Source organism: Phyllopteryx taeniolatus, chromosome 7 (assembly GCF_024500385.1).
Source record: "Phyllopteryx taeniolatus isolate TA_2022b chromosome 7, UOR_Ptae_1.2, whole genome shotgun sequence".
In the NCBI taxonomy this organism is placed as follows: domain Eukaryota; kingdom Metazoa; phylum Chordata; class Actinopteri; order Syngnathiformes; family Syngnathidae; genus Phyllopteryx; species Phyllopteryx taeniolatus.
The window spans coordinates 28,638,416-28,655,424 of NC_084508.1; the positions used below are offsets into that span (position 1 = coordinate 28,638,416).

A 17,009-nucleotide genomic window follows, 5' to 3' on the forward strand; every position below is an offset into this window, starting at 1 on the left:
AGCCCACAGTCACACTGGAGATATCCATCGGTGCATTGTCCTATAAACTTCTCAGATTTTTATTTCAACAAGTTATACAATGTTGCAATATACCAAGACAGAGATATATTTTAAAATTCATCAATGTTGTGATGTTCCTCAATATAAAACTATACAGTACAAAGTGGTTCAAAGTAGCTCCACCTGTAGCATTAACAACAAGAACATGCTGCTTCATTATTAATTATTTTCAAATGTTGTATAATACATCAACAGATGAGTTACACCGGTAGTTAAGACCTGGACGCATCACAAACTGAAGAAAGAAGTGCAGACTGTTGCAGCTACGAGACCTCGCACTTTGGATATCTGCGATGGACGTGGGGATCATGGCTTGTAGAAGCCATGAAAAGTCACTGGAAAGATGTTGTCAACCTCTGCCCTGGCCATCTCTGTCAGTTTGGCGGCATCCAGCACCAACAAGAAGCCTGGCCTCTCTGCTCCTGGCTTCACAACAATACTGAGCAGCACACCTATGGACACACATAATGGAGCTCAATGTGGCTTTGCTTTAGGCAGATTGTGCTAAGCATGAGGGGCAAGTAGCCTACTTCTATTTTATAAAAACACTTATGTATCCATATACGTATAATTGTTGAATTTTTTTAATGAAAAGAAAACTGAAGTGACAGTTTTTGGTCCCAAGTGGCGCTTGTAAATTTTCACTCGTTGACCAGGGCCCTTTGACACAATACGCAAAGGCAACAGTCTCAAACTTGGGTTTTAAAATAGACAGTGATTTTAAATTGGATCAGCAGTCAAATCCAGCTTTTTTTTTTTTTTACATTAGGCAGCTGGCAATGGTAAAACCTTTTCTTGCACAAGAGCACTTAGAAATAGTAATCATGCCTTTGTTTTATTTCGGTTGAACATTAAATATTTTGTCTTTGTAGTGTATGCAATTAAATATAGGTCGAACATGATTTGCAAATCATTGTATTCTGTTTTTTATTTGTTTAACACAATGCGCCAACTTCATTGGAATTGGGGTTGTATTTAAAATGCTTTATAAATAAAATTGATTACAAATGAATTCACTGCAAGAGCTGTATAAAAAATAGACACCAATGTTCAGATATGAGTAACTTTAGACTACTAGAGCGTTATTTAACAATATATTTATCATTGTGAGTTTAGAACTGGTCCGAATCATACTGAGAGGTGAAGAGAATAACAAACTGTTTGAAAATAGAATAGACAATAGATACTGTTAAATCAATATGGTACTGAATGTGTCAGTTAAATCTAAGCATGAAAATGAAGTCAGTATATCTAATTCAGCTTTTGTATTAAATCTTTCTAGATTGGGCAGTTGACCCAATGAAGAGGCATGTGAACCTATTTGCAAGTTGCACACAGATGTTATTCACCACCATTACATTTTATACCTCATTATTCAAATGTTGTACAGAAATTAATTTGTCATTTGTGTTTTACAGTTCGACCTTTTGAGTTGATGTGTACTTATTTGAAGCAGTCCAAGTGCGATTTGTGACTGTGGTCTTACCATCATCCTCATGTGTAGCTCCCGGTGCTGGTACAAATAGTGGTTCTGATGGGTAACATTCATCCTCCTGCCACACCCAGGTCTCTTTGGTCTGCACGTTCAACTTGACAATCTACAGCAAAATTTTAAATGGATCATCCATCCATTTTCTACCGATTATCTGAGGTCGGGTTGCGGGGGCAGTAGCTTTAGCAGGGACGCCCAGACTTCCCTCTCCCCACCCTCTTCATCCAGCTCTTCCGGGGGGATCCCAAGACATTCCCAGGCCAGCCGAAGGACGTAGTCTCTCCAGCGTATCCTAGGTCGTCCGCGGGGTCTCCTCCCGGTGGGACGTGCCCGGAACACCTCACCAGGAGGCGTCTGGGAGGCATCCGAATCAGATGCCCCAGCCGCCTCATCTGGCTTCTCTCGATGTGGAGGAGCAACGGCTCTACTCTGAGATCCTCCCGGATGACCGAGGTTCTCACCCTATCTCTAAGAGAGAGCCCGGACACCCTGCGGAGGAAACTCATTTCGGCCGTTTGTATCCGGGATCTTGTTCTTTCGGTCACGACCCACAGCTCGTGACCATAGGTGAGGGTAGGTACGTAGATCAACCAGTAAACCGAGAGCTTCGCCTTTCGGCTTTGCTCCTTCTTTAGCACAACGGACCGATGCAAAGTCTGCATCACTGCAGATGCTCCACCAATCCGCCTGTCGATCTCCCGTTCTATTCTTCCCTCACTCGTGAACAAGACCAAAATACTTGAACTCCTCCACTTAGGGCAGGATCTCATCCCCGACCTGGAGAGGGCACGCCACTCTTTTCCGACTGAGGACCATGGTCTCAGATTTGGAGGTGCTGATTCTCATCCCAGCCGCTTCACACTCAGCTGCGAACTGCTCCAGTGAGAGTTGGAGGTCACGGCTTGATGAAGCCAACAGAACCACATCATCTGCAAAAAGTAGAGATGCAATACTGAGGCCACCAAACCGGAGCCCCTCTACGCCTCAGCTGCGCCTAGAAATTCTGTCCATAAAAGTTATGAACAGAATCAGTGACAAAGGGCAGCCTTTACAGAGTCCAACCCACACCGGAAAAGAGTCCGACTTACTGCCAGCAATGTGGGCCAAACTCTGACACCGGTCATACGGGGACCAAACAGCCCGTATCAGGGGGTTCGGTACCCCATATTCCCGAACCACCCCCCACAGGACTACCCGAGGGACACGGTCGAATGTCTTCTCCAAGTCCACCCTCGAGGACCCTGCCGAGGGTGTAGAGCTGGTCCACTGTTCCACGGCCAGGACAAAAACCACACTGCTCCTCCTGAATCTGAGATTCCGACTTCCCGACAGACCCTCCTCTCCAGCACCCCTGAATAGACCTTACCAAGGAGGCTGAGGAGTGTGATCCCCATGTAGTTGGAACTCACCCTCCGGTCCACTTTCTTAAAAAGGGGGACCATCACCCCAGACTGACAATCCAGAGGCACTGTCCCCGATGTCCACACGATGTTGCAGAGGCGTGTCAACCAGGACAGCCCCACAACATCCAGAGCCTTTAGGAACGCCGGGCAAATCTCATCCACCCCCGGGGCCTTGCCACCGAGGAGCTTTTTAACCACCTCGGTGACCTCAACCCCAGAGATAGGAGAGCCCGCCTCAGAGAACCCAGACTCTGCTTCCTCATGGGAAGGTGTGTCGGTGGATTTGAGGAGGTCTTCGAAGTATTCTCCCCACCGACTCACAACGTCCTGAGTCGAGGTTAGCAGCGCCTCATCCCCACTATACACAGTGTTGATGGGACACTTCCCCCTCCTGAGACGCCGGATGGTGGACCAGAATTTCCTCGAAGTCGTCAGGAAGTCTTTGTCCATGGCCTCACCGAACTCCTTCCATGCCTGAGTTTTTGCTTCAGCGACCACCATAGCTGCATTCCGCTTGGCCAACCGGTAACCATCAGCTGCCTCAGGAGTCCCATAGGCCAAAAAGGCCCGCGAAGACTCCTTCTTCAGTTTGATGGTATCCCTCACCGCTGGTGTCCACCAACAGCTTCGGGGATTGGTGCCACGACAGGCACCGACCACAGCTCCAGTTGGCCGCCTCAGGAATGGAGGCGCGGAACATGGTCCACTCGGACTCGATGTTCCCCACCTCCCTCGGAAAATGAGCCAAGTTCTGCCGGAGGTGGGAGTTGAAACTCCTTCTCACAGGGGATTCTGCCAAACGTTCCCAGCAGACCCTCACAATACGTTTGGGCCTGCCAGGTCGGACCGGCATCTTCCCCCGCCATCGGATCATTGTTCCAAATATTTCTTATCTGACAGAGTTAAACTGGCGGGCCCTTGGATCTGTTTAGCCTCCTTAAATGAGCAAATAAAGTGTTCCCACCTTGTCAGGGATGAAATGGTTGAGTCCAAGACCATAAGTGAAGGAATACTTCTTGCCACGACACCGAGAGTAGTTAATCTGTGGAAACTCAAAGGCTGAGAGAGAATTCAGAAACATAAATCAATGAATAATGTACTGTCTGTATCTATGAGCATTCATCCATTTTTTTTCCCATCACTTATCCTGTCCAGCTTCACAGTGGACCTATGAGAATCACTCAAGAAATATTGGAAATGGATTAACTGAATAGTGTGATTTCGTTTCATTGTTTTTAATCATCAACTTCTAAGGTTCAACGTAGTCTAACTGTCTCCACCATCATGGCTGTAAAACCTATTCAATTGCATTCATTGTATGTTATTGTACTGTATGTTATTGTATTAATTAACTTTATCAAATTAATGACATAAAGGAGACAAACAAACCATTTAACAAATGACTGAATGTAATGCTCCAATAAATCCATTGACGTTTTTTGTTCATGAAAGAAATAAAGCACATTACAAATCAACAAATGTATAGCGCATTTCTCATCTTTTTCTATACATTAATATTGTAATTGAAGCAAGTCGAACACTGACAGCTGTTTGTGGGTTTTTAAAACTGTAGCATTTTTCTCGTGTTGTCAGGAAAGCACATAAGTCGGGAAAGATAGGAAAGACTATCAAAACAAATGGGTGGCACCTTGTCTTGGTTTAGAAAAGAGGACTTCGGGTTCCAACCAAACGGTCCCATCACCATGAAGAGCAGCACTTGCTGTCGTGTATGGCAGAGAAACCAAATTCTTTCCTTGCTCCTCCTAAAAGCCCACACATGAAGGACTGAAAGATTAGTCTCAGCCAGTGCCTTGAGATACCAGTATAATTTGTTGCATGACCACGCTCGTGACTCAAAACATCTCAAATCAGCCTTCCCCTGTCGAAATTAATAGAAATGCCGTTAATCCATTCCAGCCTTAAATAAAAATGAACTTTTTCTAATCATACAAATAGTGCTTTATCATATTGTACTGTATTATAAAAACATACAGTTGTGACATAATTAAATAGAATGTAAAGAACTAAACAGTTTTTTGCTACATTTTTTGCTTCGATTCAATGGACATTGTGCTGCTTCTTCTGGTGTGTGCACCTCGACCACCTGGGGGCAGTATAAGACAGACATACAGTACAGTACATAGGCAAATTTATACTTTTTAACTATCGGTAATTGCTATACAATATACATTTCTGCCATCCATCCATCTTCATTAGTGTAGCTGGTGAGCTAGAGGAGCCTATCCCAGCTGACTTTGGGTGAGAAGTGGGTGACTGGACTGCTCACAAGTCAATCGCAGGGCACATATTCTAGACAAACAACTATTCACAATCCCATTCACACCTGTGGAGAATTTAGAGTCTTCAGTTAACCTCATGTGCATGTTTCTGGAACGTGGGGAGAAAGCCTTGGCACCGAGCGGCGAACATGCAAAGAGATTGTAACCATGGGGTTGTTGTTTCACTCCCTGACTCATCTGCTTAACAATTACAAAAAGTAGGTGTTCATTTTAGATGGGCAGGGAACATATTTGTTTTATTATCTTATTTATTTATTATTATTATTTTTTACGTAGATCTCCTTTGGCTGCTACTCCATTTTACACACATAAATCCTGTTTTGTTTTGTTTTTCAATTATATTGTGCGTGTACTCACGCTGTGTATATCCAGTGGCAGTACGTATCTTCTGACCTCAGGCTGAGGAGCTCTCATGGCCGCTTTCTTAACCTCCTCCCACTCCCCTCTCAGATTGGCCAGGTACAGGTAGTTATACACAAAGTCATGACTGCACCCAGAGACAATCAATAAAGTTATGTCATCATCAATTCACACACACAAGTGATGACACTCACCCTTTCCACACGCAGAGGTCAACAACAATAAATCCCTGGTCTTCATAAGTGTTAATATGATGGAAGATGTTGAAAGCTGATGTTCGGAACTTGTGGCTGCTCAAATATGTTGCTGGGTCCTTAGTGGCCAGGTGAAACCATGTCTACAGAAACACATACATCGACACCGATGTACAAAAAGTTGAACACACATTAACAGACTCTCTTACAGTAGTCGGCACAAATTGAAGGCTAAAATGCTTTTTCTAAAAGCAATTGTTCAACTATTTAAACTTACAATCTTAACATCTATTTTCTATCTCACTCATCCTGTTCCGGCTCCCATGGTTTTCTCATCCCTTCCCCAATATCTACCTTTTCTCTTTCTCTCTCTCTGAAGTCTGTTCCTCTCCTCTGTCTCTCTATCTGAACCCAATCAATCAAGCCAGACGACTGCGCTACACTGAGTCTTGGAACCTGTGGAGTGTAGCGGTCAGGGATCCCAATATTGTAATTCTGTCCATCGCATTAACCCCCTGCCTTATTCATGCCATTTTGTAGGCCTGATAACACACATGACCGGCCCACCTACCCCCATGCTCTCGTTGGATTCAAAGCAATCCATGTATGTGGCTCCTCTGACACTCCAAGCCGACAGAAACTTGAGCAGGTTGATTTTCACTGGCTGTTCCACAAACACGAAATAGTTGTCGGTCAAACCAAAACTACAGATGGACACACAAGCAGCGAGAGAGACGGGGACAGAGATGGACATTTATTGGCGTCAAATTGTGAGGATTCACACTGGTCTGAAGTAAATGCCATAACGTCTTGAGAAACATCTTCCTCGTTACCTGTGCATGTAGGAGGGTTTTAACCTCTCACTGCTTGGGAGCTGAACTACTACCTGGGATTTCTCTAAGGGGTCCGACTTATCTGGAAAACATAGATTGGCAAAGGTAAATCGTCCAGAAAGTCTCATGTAATATTTATGTTATGAACAGGACATAAACAGATTTTTCTGGTGGTGTCGACCAATATGACATATATTGCCATATACCGTATATTACACTATGTGAAGCAAACAAACTCACCTTTCTGAGCAGGTGGGATCCTGACAATGTTATACGCAAGACTCATGTTCTTGCCAAAGCAGTTGCCAATGTTGTAGACGGTACCATCTGCCTCAAAGTGGGGGTGAGCTGTCACCCCATTGACTGACAGGTACTTACACAGGTCCACCTAATTTAAGTACAGTGACAAAAACAGCACAATAATATACACTTTATATAATAGTGTATTGCGATATAATAAATGAATCAGAAAGTTTGAAAATGATAAAATGTTTTCATTTGACTAAAGTTTTTATGTACCATTACATGTTGAACACATTATGGGGACACCAATCGTGTGTCATGTTCAAATGTCATATTGTAGTGTTGTGCTTGAATAATATCTAAAGTCCAAAAAATGTATTAATGTCCAAGTGAAGCTTGCTTGACTCTTACCTTCTTTAAAGTGTCCAGTGATTCAGGATCAACCTTGGTGATGTAATTGGTCTCTGTCACGGCATAGAAGTCTTCCCCAACTGGATAGATGTTCACGACGCAATTGTCAGTCACCTCAATGCCCCTAAAGTAAGAGAAAAATCTACACAGACGTACAACTCAGTTGATTGTATTGTTGAAAAATGTTTTGATTTATTGAAAAGACGATACGGTACTTTTGTTCATCTATCTATGCTTGCGACATACACTATGTCCATTGTGTATTCTATTTTTGTTTGCTGGTGCGCTGTGACATTATTTCTGCATTAATGTAATGGAGTTATGGCAGTGCTGTGATGTGGTAGTTAGCGCGTCTGCTTCACAGTTCGGAGTGCCCAAAGTCAGCTGACATAGGTTCCAGTTCCAGCAAAAAACCTTTATCTCTCTCACACAGAATAAAACACCTACACAACAAAGAAAACCTCTCACACTCCCCCCCCCCCCAAAAAAAAACACTCTCACACTCAACAAAACCTCTCTCAAACTCATATGCACACACACACACACACCAAAGAAGCTCTCTTATTCATTACTAAGGCTTTTGATGGTCTTATTCATTAGTAAGAAGATTGTTAGTGAATAAGAGAACTTTTAGTAAGCGTGATATTTGATACTGTGTGCAAGTGGTCATAATGTAAGTGATCGGTTTAAATACAACTCAGCTGCAAAATTGGAATTCAGCAGTGTCTGAACAACAATCAAGTTCACCTGGAGAAGATGTTTTTGCAGGGGTCAGGGTACATTGCTGTGCCAAACTCAGTGACGACCACTCTGTTCTCTGTCATTGCACGGACGTAGGCATCTGTTTTTAAAAACCTAAACAAGAAGAAGCAACACAGCGATGTTGCAGGTAGACACAGTCAGGAGGTAATTTTCGGGGCAAGATCAGACTTTTGTGGTCTGCAACTGTTCAGTTCTTACTTCCTGTAGTAGGTCACCTGACCGTTCTTCAGGTCAAACTTGTGTATGAGAGCTTGTCCATCAAACAGATGGTGGTAATGTTGGTCCCCAACCTCGAAAAGACCTGGTCCCATCCTGAGAAGACTGCCGCCCAGCCATGTTGGCAAAAGACCTTCACAGACAGGAAGGGACAAGTTTTGGTCAGTCATAGGACAAGGTGACATGCAAATCATGTGCATCAACTTCCAAGATTCTTGCAAAAATCTGTACCAACATTTCAAATTGTCAAATGCAATAAATAATATTAGTATTTGAATATTATTTAGCATTTTTCTGTCTCCAATCCCCTTTTTTACAGTAACAGAACAGCCTATTATCCTTGACTTTTGTTTTCAAAATTGGTTATCCATCAATTTGTAGTGTAGATGCAATAAAATAAAGCGATTAACCATTTGTTTGGTTTCACAGTCATAATGGCCCTCTGAGGGAACCGTAAATACAATGTGGTGTCAAGAACGGATGGAGACTGGACCCAGGAGCAGGCGGAGGCTGAACAGTGCAGTGATTAACAGTTTATTGAAAAAGGGAAATGTAGCTGGTCCTTGAGGTGCACTGGTGGGTTGTGGAGGCAGGGAATGCATAGCAGGCGGCGACAAGGGCAGGCCGCTGGCTTGGCAGCATGACAGTAGGAATTCACTTGGCGAGGAACACGGAGGGAACACTGAGGACAAGGACGAACACGGAGGTCAGAAAGGAGACGTGGAATTGTGTATCTTACGTGGAGACTGGGGAGCCGTTATACCGCTAGAGAAGCTGGAATACTCTGGCAAAGATTTGTGGGATCAGGCAGGCTTTTATGCAGGTGGTAACGAGGGTTGATTGGTGACAGGTGCGCAACCGAGGAAGGTGCTGGAAAGAGAGAGGGAGAGAGAGAGAGAGAGAGAGTGCAAGGGAATGACGAAGGTCGGCGAGCCGTTTATTCAGATTGGACCAAGGCCGCCCTGACGTCCTTCCACACCAACTGGACCCTTTTCAGATGATCCCTCACCGCGGGAACCAACACACCATGCTCCTGTTCCTTAAATAATGGAGGTTGGAAATCGTAGCAGGCCATGAACGGAGCAATACCAGTGGCGGAGTTGGTGAGGGAGTTGTGGGTATATTCAATCCATGGCAGAAATGAGCTCCAGGAGGTGGGGTTGCGTGTGGCAACTAAGCGAAGGGCTGATTCTCGAGATTGATTTGCCTGCTCCGTCTGGCCATTGGTCTGTGGATGGTACCCTGAGGACAAGCTGGGTGCTGCGCCCACCGCTTTGGGGAATTATTTCCAAACTAGGGAGGAGGACTGGGGACCTCGGTCCGAGACGATGTCGATGGGGATACTGTGGAGTTTGAAGACATGATGAACAAGGAGGTTAGCAGTTTTAAAAGCAGAGGTAAAAGGGGTATGTAATGGACATGTTTAGAAAATTGATTGACAACAGTAAGAATGATAGTGTAACCTTCAGAAGGAGGCAGGCCAGTGATGAAATCTAAAGCGATGGCGGACCATGGGTTGCTCGGGATGGGTAAGGGGCGCAGCAGACCAGCTCGAGGCAGATGTGAAGCCCTGCCTCGGGCGCAGACAGAGCAGACTTCGACAAATTCCTGGGTGTCTTTGACCAGGATAGGCCACCAGAAAAGTTGCTGAACGAATTGGATAGTGTGGATGATGCCGGGATGACACGTGAGCTTGGAGTTATGGGCCCATGGAAGGACGTCAGAGCGTGCGGAATCGGGTATGAAAAGACAGTTCAGAGGTCCAGTCTTTGTGTCAGGGTGAGTCCTTTGAGCGCATTTGACAATTTGTTAAATTTTCCAAGAGGCCGCACGGACGAAGCAGGAGGAAGGGAGGATAGTCTCGGGTTCTGCAGGGCTGAATGGGGGTGAGTATATGTGGGAGAGAGGGTCAGGTTTGCTGTTGCAGGATCCAGGTCGGAAGGAGAGGCTGAAATTGAATCGGCTTAGGAAGAGGGCCCAGCGAGCTTGTCGGGGGTTAAGGCGTTTGGCGGAATGGAGGTAGGAAAGGTTTTTGTGATCAGTCCAGATGATAAACAGTACTTCAGTCGCCACCAGCCAGTGCATCCACTCTTCCATTGGCCATACGATGGCTAACAGCTCTCAGTTGCCAACGTCATAATTCCTCTCGGCAGGGGACAGGCGACGGGAGAAAAAGGCACTGGGACGCGGGGTCCCGCTGCGAGAGGCCAGCGCCTGCCCCAGTGTCCGTGGCATCAACCTCCACCACGAATTGGAGGGAGGGGTCGGGGTGACGTAGAATGGGAGCACTGGTGAACAGGGTTTTGAGTTAGCTAAAAGCTTAGTTAGGATGCAAGGGGGAACTGGTGGATGTGAGGCTGGTGAGGGGAATTGCAACCTTGCTGTAATTGCAGATGAAGCGGCGGTAGAAGTTGGCGAATCCGAGGAAACGTTGGCGTTCTTTCCGAGTGGTGGGAATGGGCCAGTCAGTGATTGCTTGGCTCTTGGCAGGGTCTGGCTGCAATTGTCCTTTGGCAATGATGTAGCCAAGAAAATGTACAGAGGAGAGGTGGAATTCGCATTTTTCCGGTTTGACATACAGACGGTTTTGGAGGAGGCGCTGGAGGACTTGGCGGACATGAGTGCAGAGGTCAGAAAGGAGACGAGGAATTGTGTAGCTTACGTGGAGACTGAGGAGCCGTTATACCGCCGGAGAAGCTGCAATACTCTGGCAAGGATTTCTGGATTCAGTCAGGCTTAAAAGCAAGTGCTAACGAGGGCTGATTGGTGACAGGTGTGCGGCCGAGGAAAGTGCTTGAAAGAGAGAGGGGAGGAGAGAGAGAGAGAGAGAGAGAGAGAGAGAGCGCAAAGAGCCACAAAGGCTCCAACAGTAGTATCTATAGCAATGTTGCTCTCTCTATAATCTATTTTAACTTGTGCTGTGCACTGTAATATGGGACCATGGAGCTTACGCATGGAAAATATAGTTTGTACCCTTTCACAAATAAGACAAACTATGGTTATTGGAATAACTTAAAGCTGACGAAAGTAAATGAATACAAATGTAAAAAAAAAATAATAACAAATGGTAAGTAAGGCATTGGCACGGTGGGAGACTGGTTAGAGCATCTGCCTCACAGTTCTGAGGACCGGGGTTCAACCCCTGGCCCCGCCAGTTTGCATGTTGTATCCATGCCTGCGTGGGTTTTCTCCGGGCACTCCGGTTTCCTCCCACATCCCAAATACATGCATGGTAGGTAATTGAAGACTCTAAATTGCCCGTAGGTGTGAATGTGAGTGCGAATGGTGGTTTGTTTCTATGTGCCCTGCAATTGGCTGGCATCCAGATCAGGGTGTACCCCGCCTCCTGCCCGATGATAGCTGGGATAGGCTCCAGCACTCCCATAACCCTTGTGAGGATAAATGGATGGATGGATGGATATTTTAAATAGACAAATAAATTAAACTGTCCTGGACCAAAATGATTGTACCCTTAACTTAATTTTGTTGCACAGCATTTTGAGCAGATTGCTGCGATCAAACCATTTCTTCAAATGTCATGTCATTTTGACCTCCATCTGTTTTCAGGTTAAAGGTTGCCTTCCACAATGTTCAATAACAACAAAAGCTCAACAAAGCGGCGGGCCCAGACAGTGTGTCCCACTCCTGCTTGAAAGTCTGCAAGGATCAGCTTGCTCCTGTTTTTTTACACAGATCTTCAGCAGATCTTTGGAACTGTGTGAAGTCCCATCCTGCCTCAAACAGTCCACCATCATCCCAGTCCCCAGGAAACCTGCAATCTCCGGTCTGAATGACTATAGGCCTGTTGCCCTGACATTTATGGTCATGAAGTCCTTTGAACACCTCTTGCTGGACCACCTCAAGAGCGTCACGGGACCCCTGCTGGACCCTTTGCAGTTTGCCTATCGAGCAAACAGGTCTGCCGATGACGTGGTCAACATGGGACTGCACTTCATCGTGGAACACCTCAATTGCGCGGGGACCTACGTGAGGATCCTGTTCCTGGACTTGAGCTCTGCGTTCAACACCATCATCCCCGAACTCCGCTCCTCCAAGCTTCTCCAGCTCAGCGTCTCGCTTGCCATCTGCCAGTGGATTGTACAACTTCCTGATGGGCAGGACACAGCAGGTGAGGCTGGGGGACACCACCTCATCTACATGCATCATCAGCACCATGGCGCCCCAAGGTTGTCTCCTCTCTCCTCTGCTCTTCTCTCTCTACACGAACGACTGCACCACAACATTCTGACTGTAAATCTCCTGAAGTTTGCTGACGACACTACAGTCATCGGCCTCATCAAAGACGGTGACAAGTCTGCGTATCGACAGGAAGTGGAGCGGCTGGAGCTTTGGTGCGTCCAACTCTACCTGGAGCTGAACACGCTCAAGATGGTAGACCTGATCATGAACTTCAGGAAACATACTTCGCCACAGGTGCACCTCACACTGTCCAACTGCCCTGTGACAACCGTCGAGTCCTTCAAGTTCCTGGGAGTTACAGTCTCTCAGTACATGAAGTGGGAGACCAACATCAACGCCATCCTCAAAAAGACCTACAGTAGCAGAGAATGTACTTTCTAAGGAAGCACGGCCTTCCACTGGAGCTGTTTAGCCAGTTCTACACAGCAGTCATTGAATCGGTTCTATGTTAATCCATCACAGTCTGGCTTGGTGCTGCCACAAAGAAGGACAAAATCAGACTGCAACGGACAGTCAAGGCTGCCGAAAAAAAATATATCAGTGCCCACCTACCCACTCTTGAGGACTTGCATGCTGCCAGAACTCTCCACAACCTGGTCACCATCTATTCCAGCACCCTCCCTCAGGGAGGCGCTATCGAACAATGCAAACTAAAACCGGCAGACATTCCAACAGCTTCTTCCCTATTGCCATTAACTTCTTAAACAGTTAACTTACATATTTCATTGCAACATGGTGCCAATTTTTCACATCTCTGTCGGGACGCTTCTACATTATTCATGCACTCACAGTTTTATCACGCTGCACTATTTGCGTACTGTTGTTGATTACTACTGGCCATTTGTGAGAACTCTCTGCACCATTTGCACAATTGTCACTTTTCCAGATCATTGCACTATTAGTCACTTTAAATTGCTCTAAATTGCTTAGGACTGCATCATTTGCAAAATTACCATTGTATCAGCATCAGTATCATTGCTCAGTTGACTTGCCATACGAGTTTTAAAGTCCTAAATGTATATTTTGTTATAGTGGCTGTTTGATGTCATACTAGAGTGGCTCCAACTGCTGGTGACAAATTCCTTGTGTTTCTTGTAACATATTTGGCCAATAAAGCTGATTCTGAGTCTGATTTTGAATAGATTTAGATAAAAGGTCTTCAGAATAGTCCAATGTTTTGTTGTTAGCCATTCTTGGATTGTTTTAGCTGTGTTTTTGGTCATTTTTCAAAACGAAGACCAACTCCAAGCATTCTTACATTGGGGAGCACATTTAGCTACAGAATGTCTTGGTAGTCTTAAGATTTCATTGTTCTTTGCACGGGTGGCATAATGGATAACTGGTTAGCAAATCTGCCCCACAGGTCTGAGGAACTGTGTGGAGTTTGCATGTTTTCCCTGTGCCTGTGTGGGCTCTCTCTGGGTACTACGGTTTCCTCCCAAATCCCAAAAATATGCGTGGTGGTTTAATTGAAATTGTCCGTAGGTGTGAATGTGAGTGCGAATGGTTGCTTGTTTATATGTGCCCTGCGATTGGCTGGCAACCAGTTCAGGGCGTACCTTGTCTCCTGCCCGCAGTGAGCTGGGATAGGCTCTGGCATACCCATAACCCTGGTGAGGACAAGCGGTTTAGAAAATGGATGGATGGATGGATACTCCGGTTTCCTCCCACATTCCAAAAACATGTATGGTAGGTTAACTGAAGACTCTAAAATGTGAATATGAGTGGGAATGATTGTTTGTCTTTATATGCCCTATGATTGACTGGCAACCAGTTCAGGGTGTACTCCGCCTCTCGGTCATTGTTAGCTGAGATAGCCTCCAGCACGCCCGCGACCCTAATGAAGATAAGCGTTACGAAAAATGGATGGATGGATTGATGGATGTTCTCTGCACTGAGTTGCCACAGCACTGAGAGCGACAGTATTCTCTCGATTACATTTTGATGAAAAGGCCTTAACGAGATTAGCTGCACACAAGTCACTCGTGTAATCACTGCAGTACAGATTAAAGGAATGTTCTATCCTACCAGTGATCTTGGCTGGAATTGGTTCATTAAGCTCCTCCACTGTCTCAAAGATCTTCCTGTAGCCAGCGGCTGGATGCTCCACACTAGACAAGAATTTCAGACGGTAAATTGAAGTCAGTGTAGAAAAGAATTCAAATATATACAGATAATTTCTTGATACACTGATATGCTATACGAGCCCTATAATAATTCTTCCATGACTGCATGAAGGTGTTGCAGAGAAGGCTGGGAAAGTGACTTCGACTTCATACCTTGTATAGTTATGTAGAGTGACACCTGTTGTTTTGAGATGGAAGTGTCTGCCTCACAGTTCTGAGGACTGGGGTTCAATCCCCGGCCCCGCCTGTGTGGAGTTTGCATGTTCTACCCGTGGCCTGCGTGGGTTTTTTCCGGGCGCTCCGGTTTCCTCCCACATCCCAAAAACATGCATGGTCGGTTGATTGAAGACTCTAAATTGCCCGTAGGTGTGAATGTGCCCTGCGATTGGCTGGCGTCCAGATCAGGGTGTACCCCACCTCCTGCCCGAGATAGCACTCCCGTGACCCTTACGAGGATAAGCGGCTCAGAAAATGGATGGATGGATCATTGAGATTGAGTGATGAAAGACCTTTTACGGATCATAATGATTGTTGGGAAAATTGCCAAACATCATGCTGTGATTGTTTCTATGCTTTTTTGTTTTGCATTTTAACAGTATCATTTTATTCAGATTAAATACAGACTGCTCTGTAAAAAACTAAAATTAACTCAATTTGTCAATAAACCCATTCGCTGGACAACTCTGCCATTTGGCTTTAAAAAAAACTGCCTCATTTTAAGCTGCACATACACGTTTATATTAGCATACAGTATTTGGGTAGTCCAAAGTTCTCTACAAGAGGACCATTTCACTAAAGGTTTGTTTCTGAGTATGTGTCACTTTTTAGAGACATACAGAGGTTAAGGATAACTTTGCATTCCTAAAATGACTAACATAACTCATCAAACCCATTCCACTCATAAGAAAAATGACGTTGCTTATTTCAGTAAAAGTCTATTTTTATGTATTAGCTTACGTTCATGCATTCCTAAAAGACAGTAAAGAAAGAAAAAGCTTTACTCACTGGCTGACCATACTGCTGTAAGTTCGTCACAAATTCTTTTCACTTGCACAAGCAGTCCAGCCTGCATTTAAACCGCACACAAATTTCCTGTTATGATTGGGAAAATCCTCCTCCTCCTCCTCCTCTCCCGCCTCCTTTCGTCACCCCCACTCCTCTCCTATGCATCTCCTTCCCCTCTTCTGCCCATTTGCTTTTCCTCACCATTTTTCCTTTTCTTCCACCTTTCTTCCTCCATGTGGTTTAAAGCAGAGCTGAACAAGCCGCCTTTGTCTTTCAACTGTCTGGCTCACAGCTTCAAGCCGAATGCTCTGGAGGCCTCCATAACAAGGTCTTTGTCTACCTGGAAAAAGCACACATTTAGTGTGGGCCCAGATTTCGCCTGTTTGATTGTGAGTGTGCATGTGAAAGAATGTGTTCTAATTAGTTCCAGACAGCTTGGAGAAACTCTTAAAGCATTTTAACTTTTTGCTTGTGGTTGATGCACACAGAGAGAATAAGAATAAATTATCCATTGCAGAAGTGGAAAGGATGAAGTCAAACAAATGTCATGACATATTTACTTATTAACCCCAACTGGACTACATCAGTTATTGTTTTTTTTTTTTGCCAACCGTAACAGCGGCCATAAGTAAAAATTGGGTTTTACCATACTTCATTCAGCCTGTGGCTCACACGAAATGACAGACATTTGAGCACATACTTCCTGCTAGTTACATACCCACAATGATTTACGCAACTCAAAAGACATCAAATTTTGGAATTTAAATAACAACACCAAGCTGTTCATTAAACTGTGGCATCTAGGGAAGATGCATTTTCGAGGTGTAGGCATAGTTAGCTTGCTAACTGCACATTGAAGTGGTAAACAAATTATATAGTGGAGGATGGGGGAACGCGTGCCGGACACCCAAGTATGTCATTGAGTTGTGGCAGTGCAAAACAAAAATACCAAACCAGCCTGTTTTGAACTCAAGCTGTTGAACTCAAGCAGTTTGCAATATTCTGTGTCCTAAAATATTTCCACAGGAGGTATTAATTTTCACAGCAATGTAGTGCTATGGTGCAGAGGTGGGGAGAGAAGCAAAATATTGTACTCAAATAAGAGCACTGTTAGTTTAGAAGAATATGACTCCTCCAAATATTTACTGGATCTGAGTAAGCGTAAGAAAGTACACAAAGTACTCAAGTAGGCAAAAAACTACTTGGTAATTTCAGATTTTTTTTTTTTAATCAGAGCATCCACCTCAAGTAAAATAAAAATTAATACAGAAACATTATTTTCTTTAAAATGACTGTTTGCTGAATGGACCTATTGATTGTGTGTGTGTGTGTGTGTGTGTGAGAGAGAGAGAGAGAGAGAAAGAGAGAGAGAGAGTGAGAGAGAGAGAGAGAGAGAGAGAGAGT

General features: G+C 44.8%; 1 protein-coding gene and 1 long non-coding RNA gene across 8 annotated transcripts; both read right to left on the reverse strand.

The window, feature by feature from the left end:
• Positions 1 to 43: 43 nt before the first annotated feature.
• Positions 44 to 15,824, reverse strand: LOC133480941 (retinal Mueller cells isomerohydrolase-like). 7 transcript variants are annotated; one of them, XM_061779711.1, is made up of 16 exons: positions 15,807 to 15,824; positions 15,606 to 15,666; positions 14,503 to 14,585; positions 8,257 to 8,407; positions 8,044 to 8,151; positions 7,297 to 7,438; positions 6,883 to 7,030; positions 6,643 to 6,724; positions 6,381 to 6,513; positions 6,164 to 6,265; positions 5,810 to 5,952; positions 5,613 to 5,742; positions 4,604 to 4,718; positions 3,920 to 4,014; positions 1,547 to 1,658; positions 44 to 512 (listed from the first exon to the last, which is right to left on the reverse strand). In XM_061779711.1, the coding sequence occupies exons 2-16, from the start codon at positions 15,614 to 15,616 to the stop codon at positions 367 to 369; spliced, it is 1,701 nt and encodes a 566-aa protein (XP_061635695.1). In that variant the 5' UTR covers positions 15,617 to 15,666; positions 15,807 to 15,824; the 3' UTR covers positions 44 to 366. The 7 variants fall into 7 exon arrangements, with proteins under 7 accessions (XP_061635695.1, XP_061635700.1, XP_061635701.1 ...); XM_061779716.1 differs by lacking the exon at positions 15,807 to 15,824 and adding an exon at positions 14,754 to 15,109 and having other exon boundaries at positions 15,606 to 15,665; XM_061779717.1 differs by lacking the exon at positions 15,807 to 15,824 and adding an exon at positions 14,754 to 15,046 and having other exon boundaries at positions 15,606 to 15,663.
• Positions 8,464 to 10,922, reverse strand: LOC133480942 (uncharacterized). Its single transcript, XR_009789400.1, has 3 exons — positions 9,738 to 10,922; positions 9,038 to 9,617; positions 8,464 to 8,956 (listed from the first exon to the last, which is right to left on the reverse strand). It is a non-coding gene; the product is annotated as an uncharacterized LOC133480942 (long non-coding RNA).
• Positions 15,825 to 17,009: the final 1,185 nt, after the last annotated feature.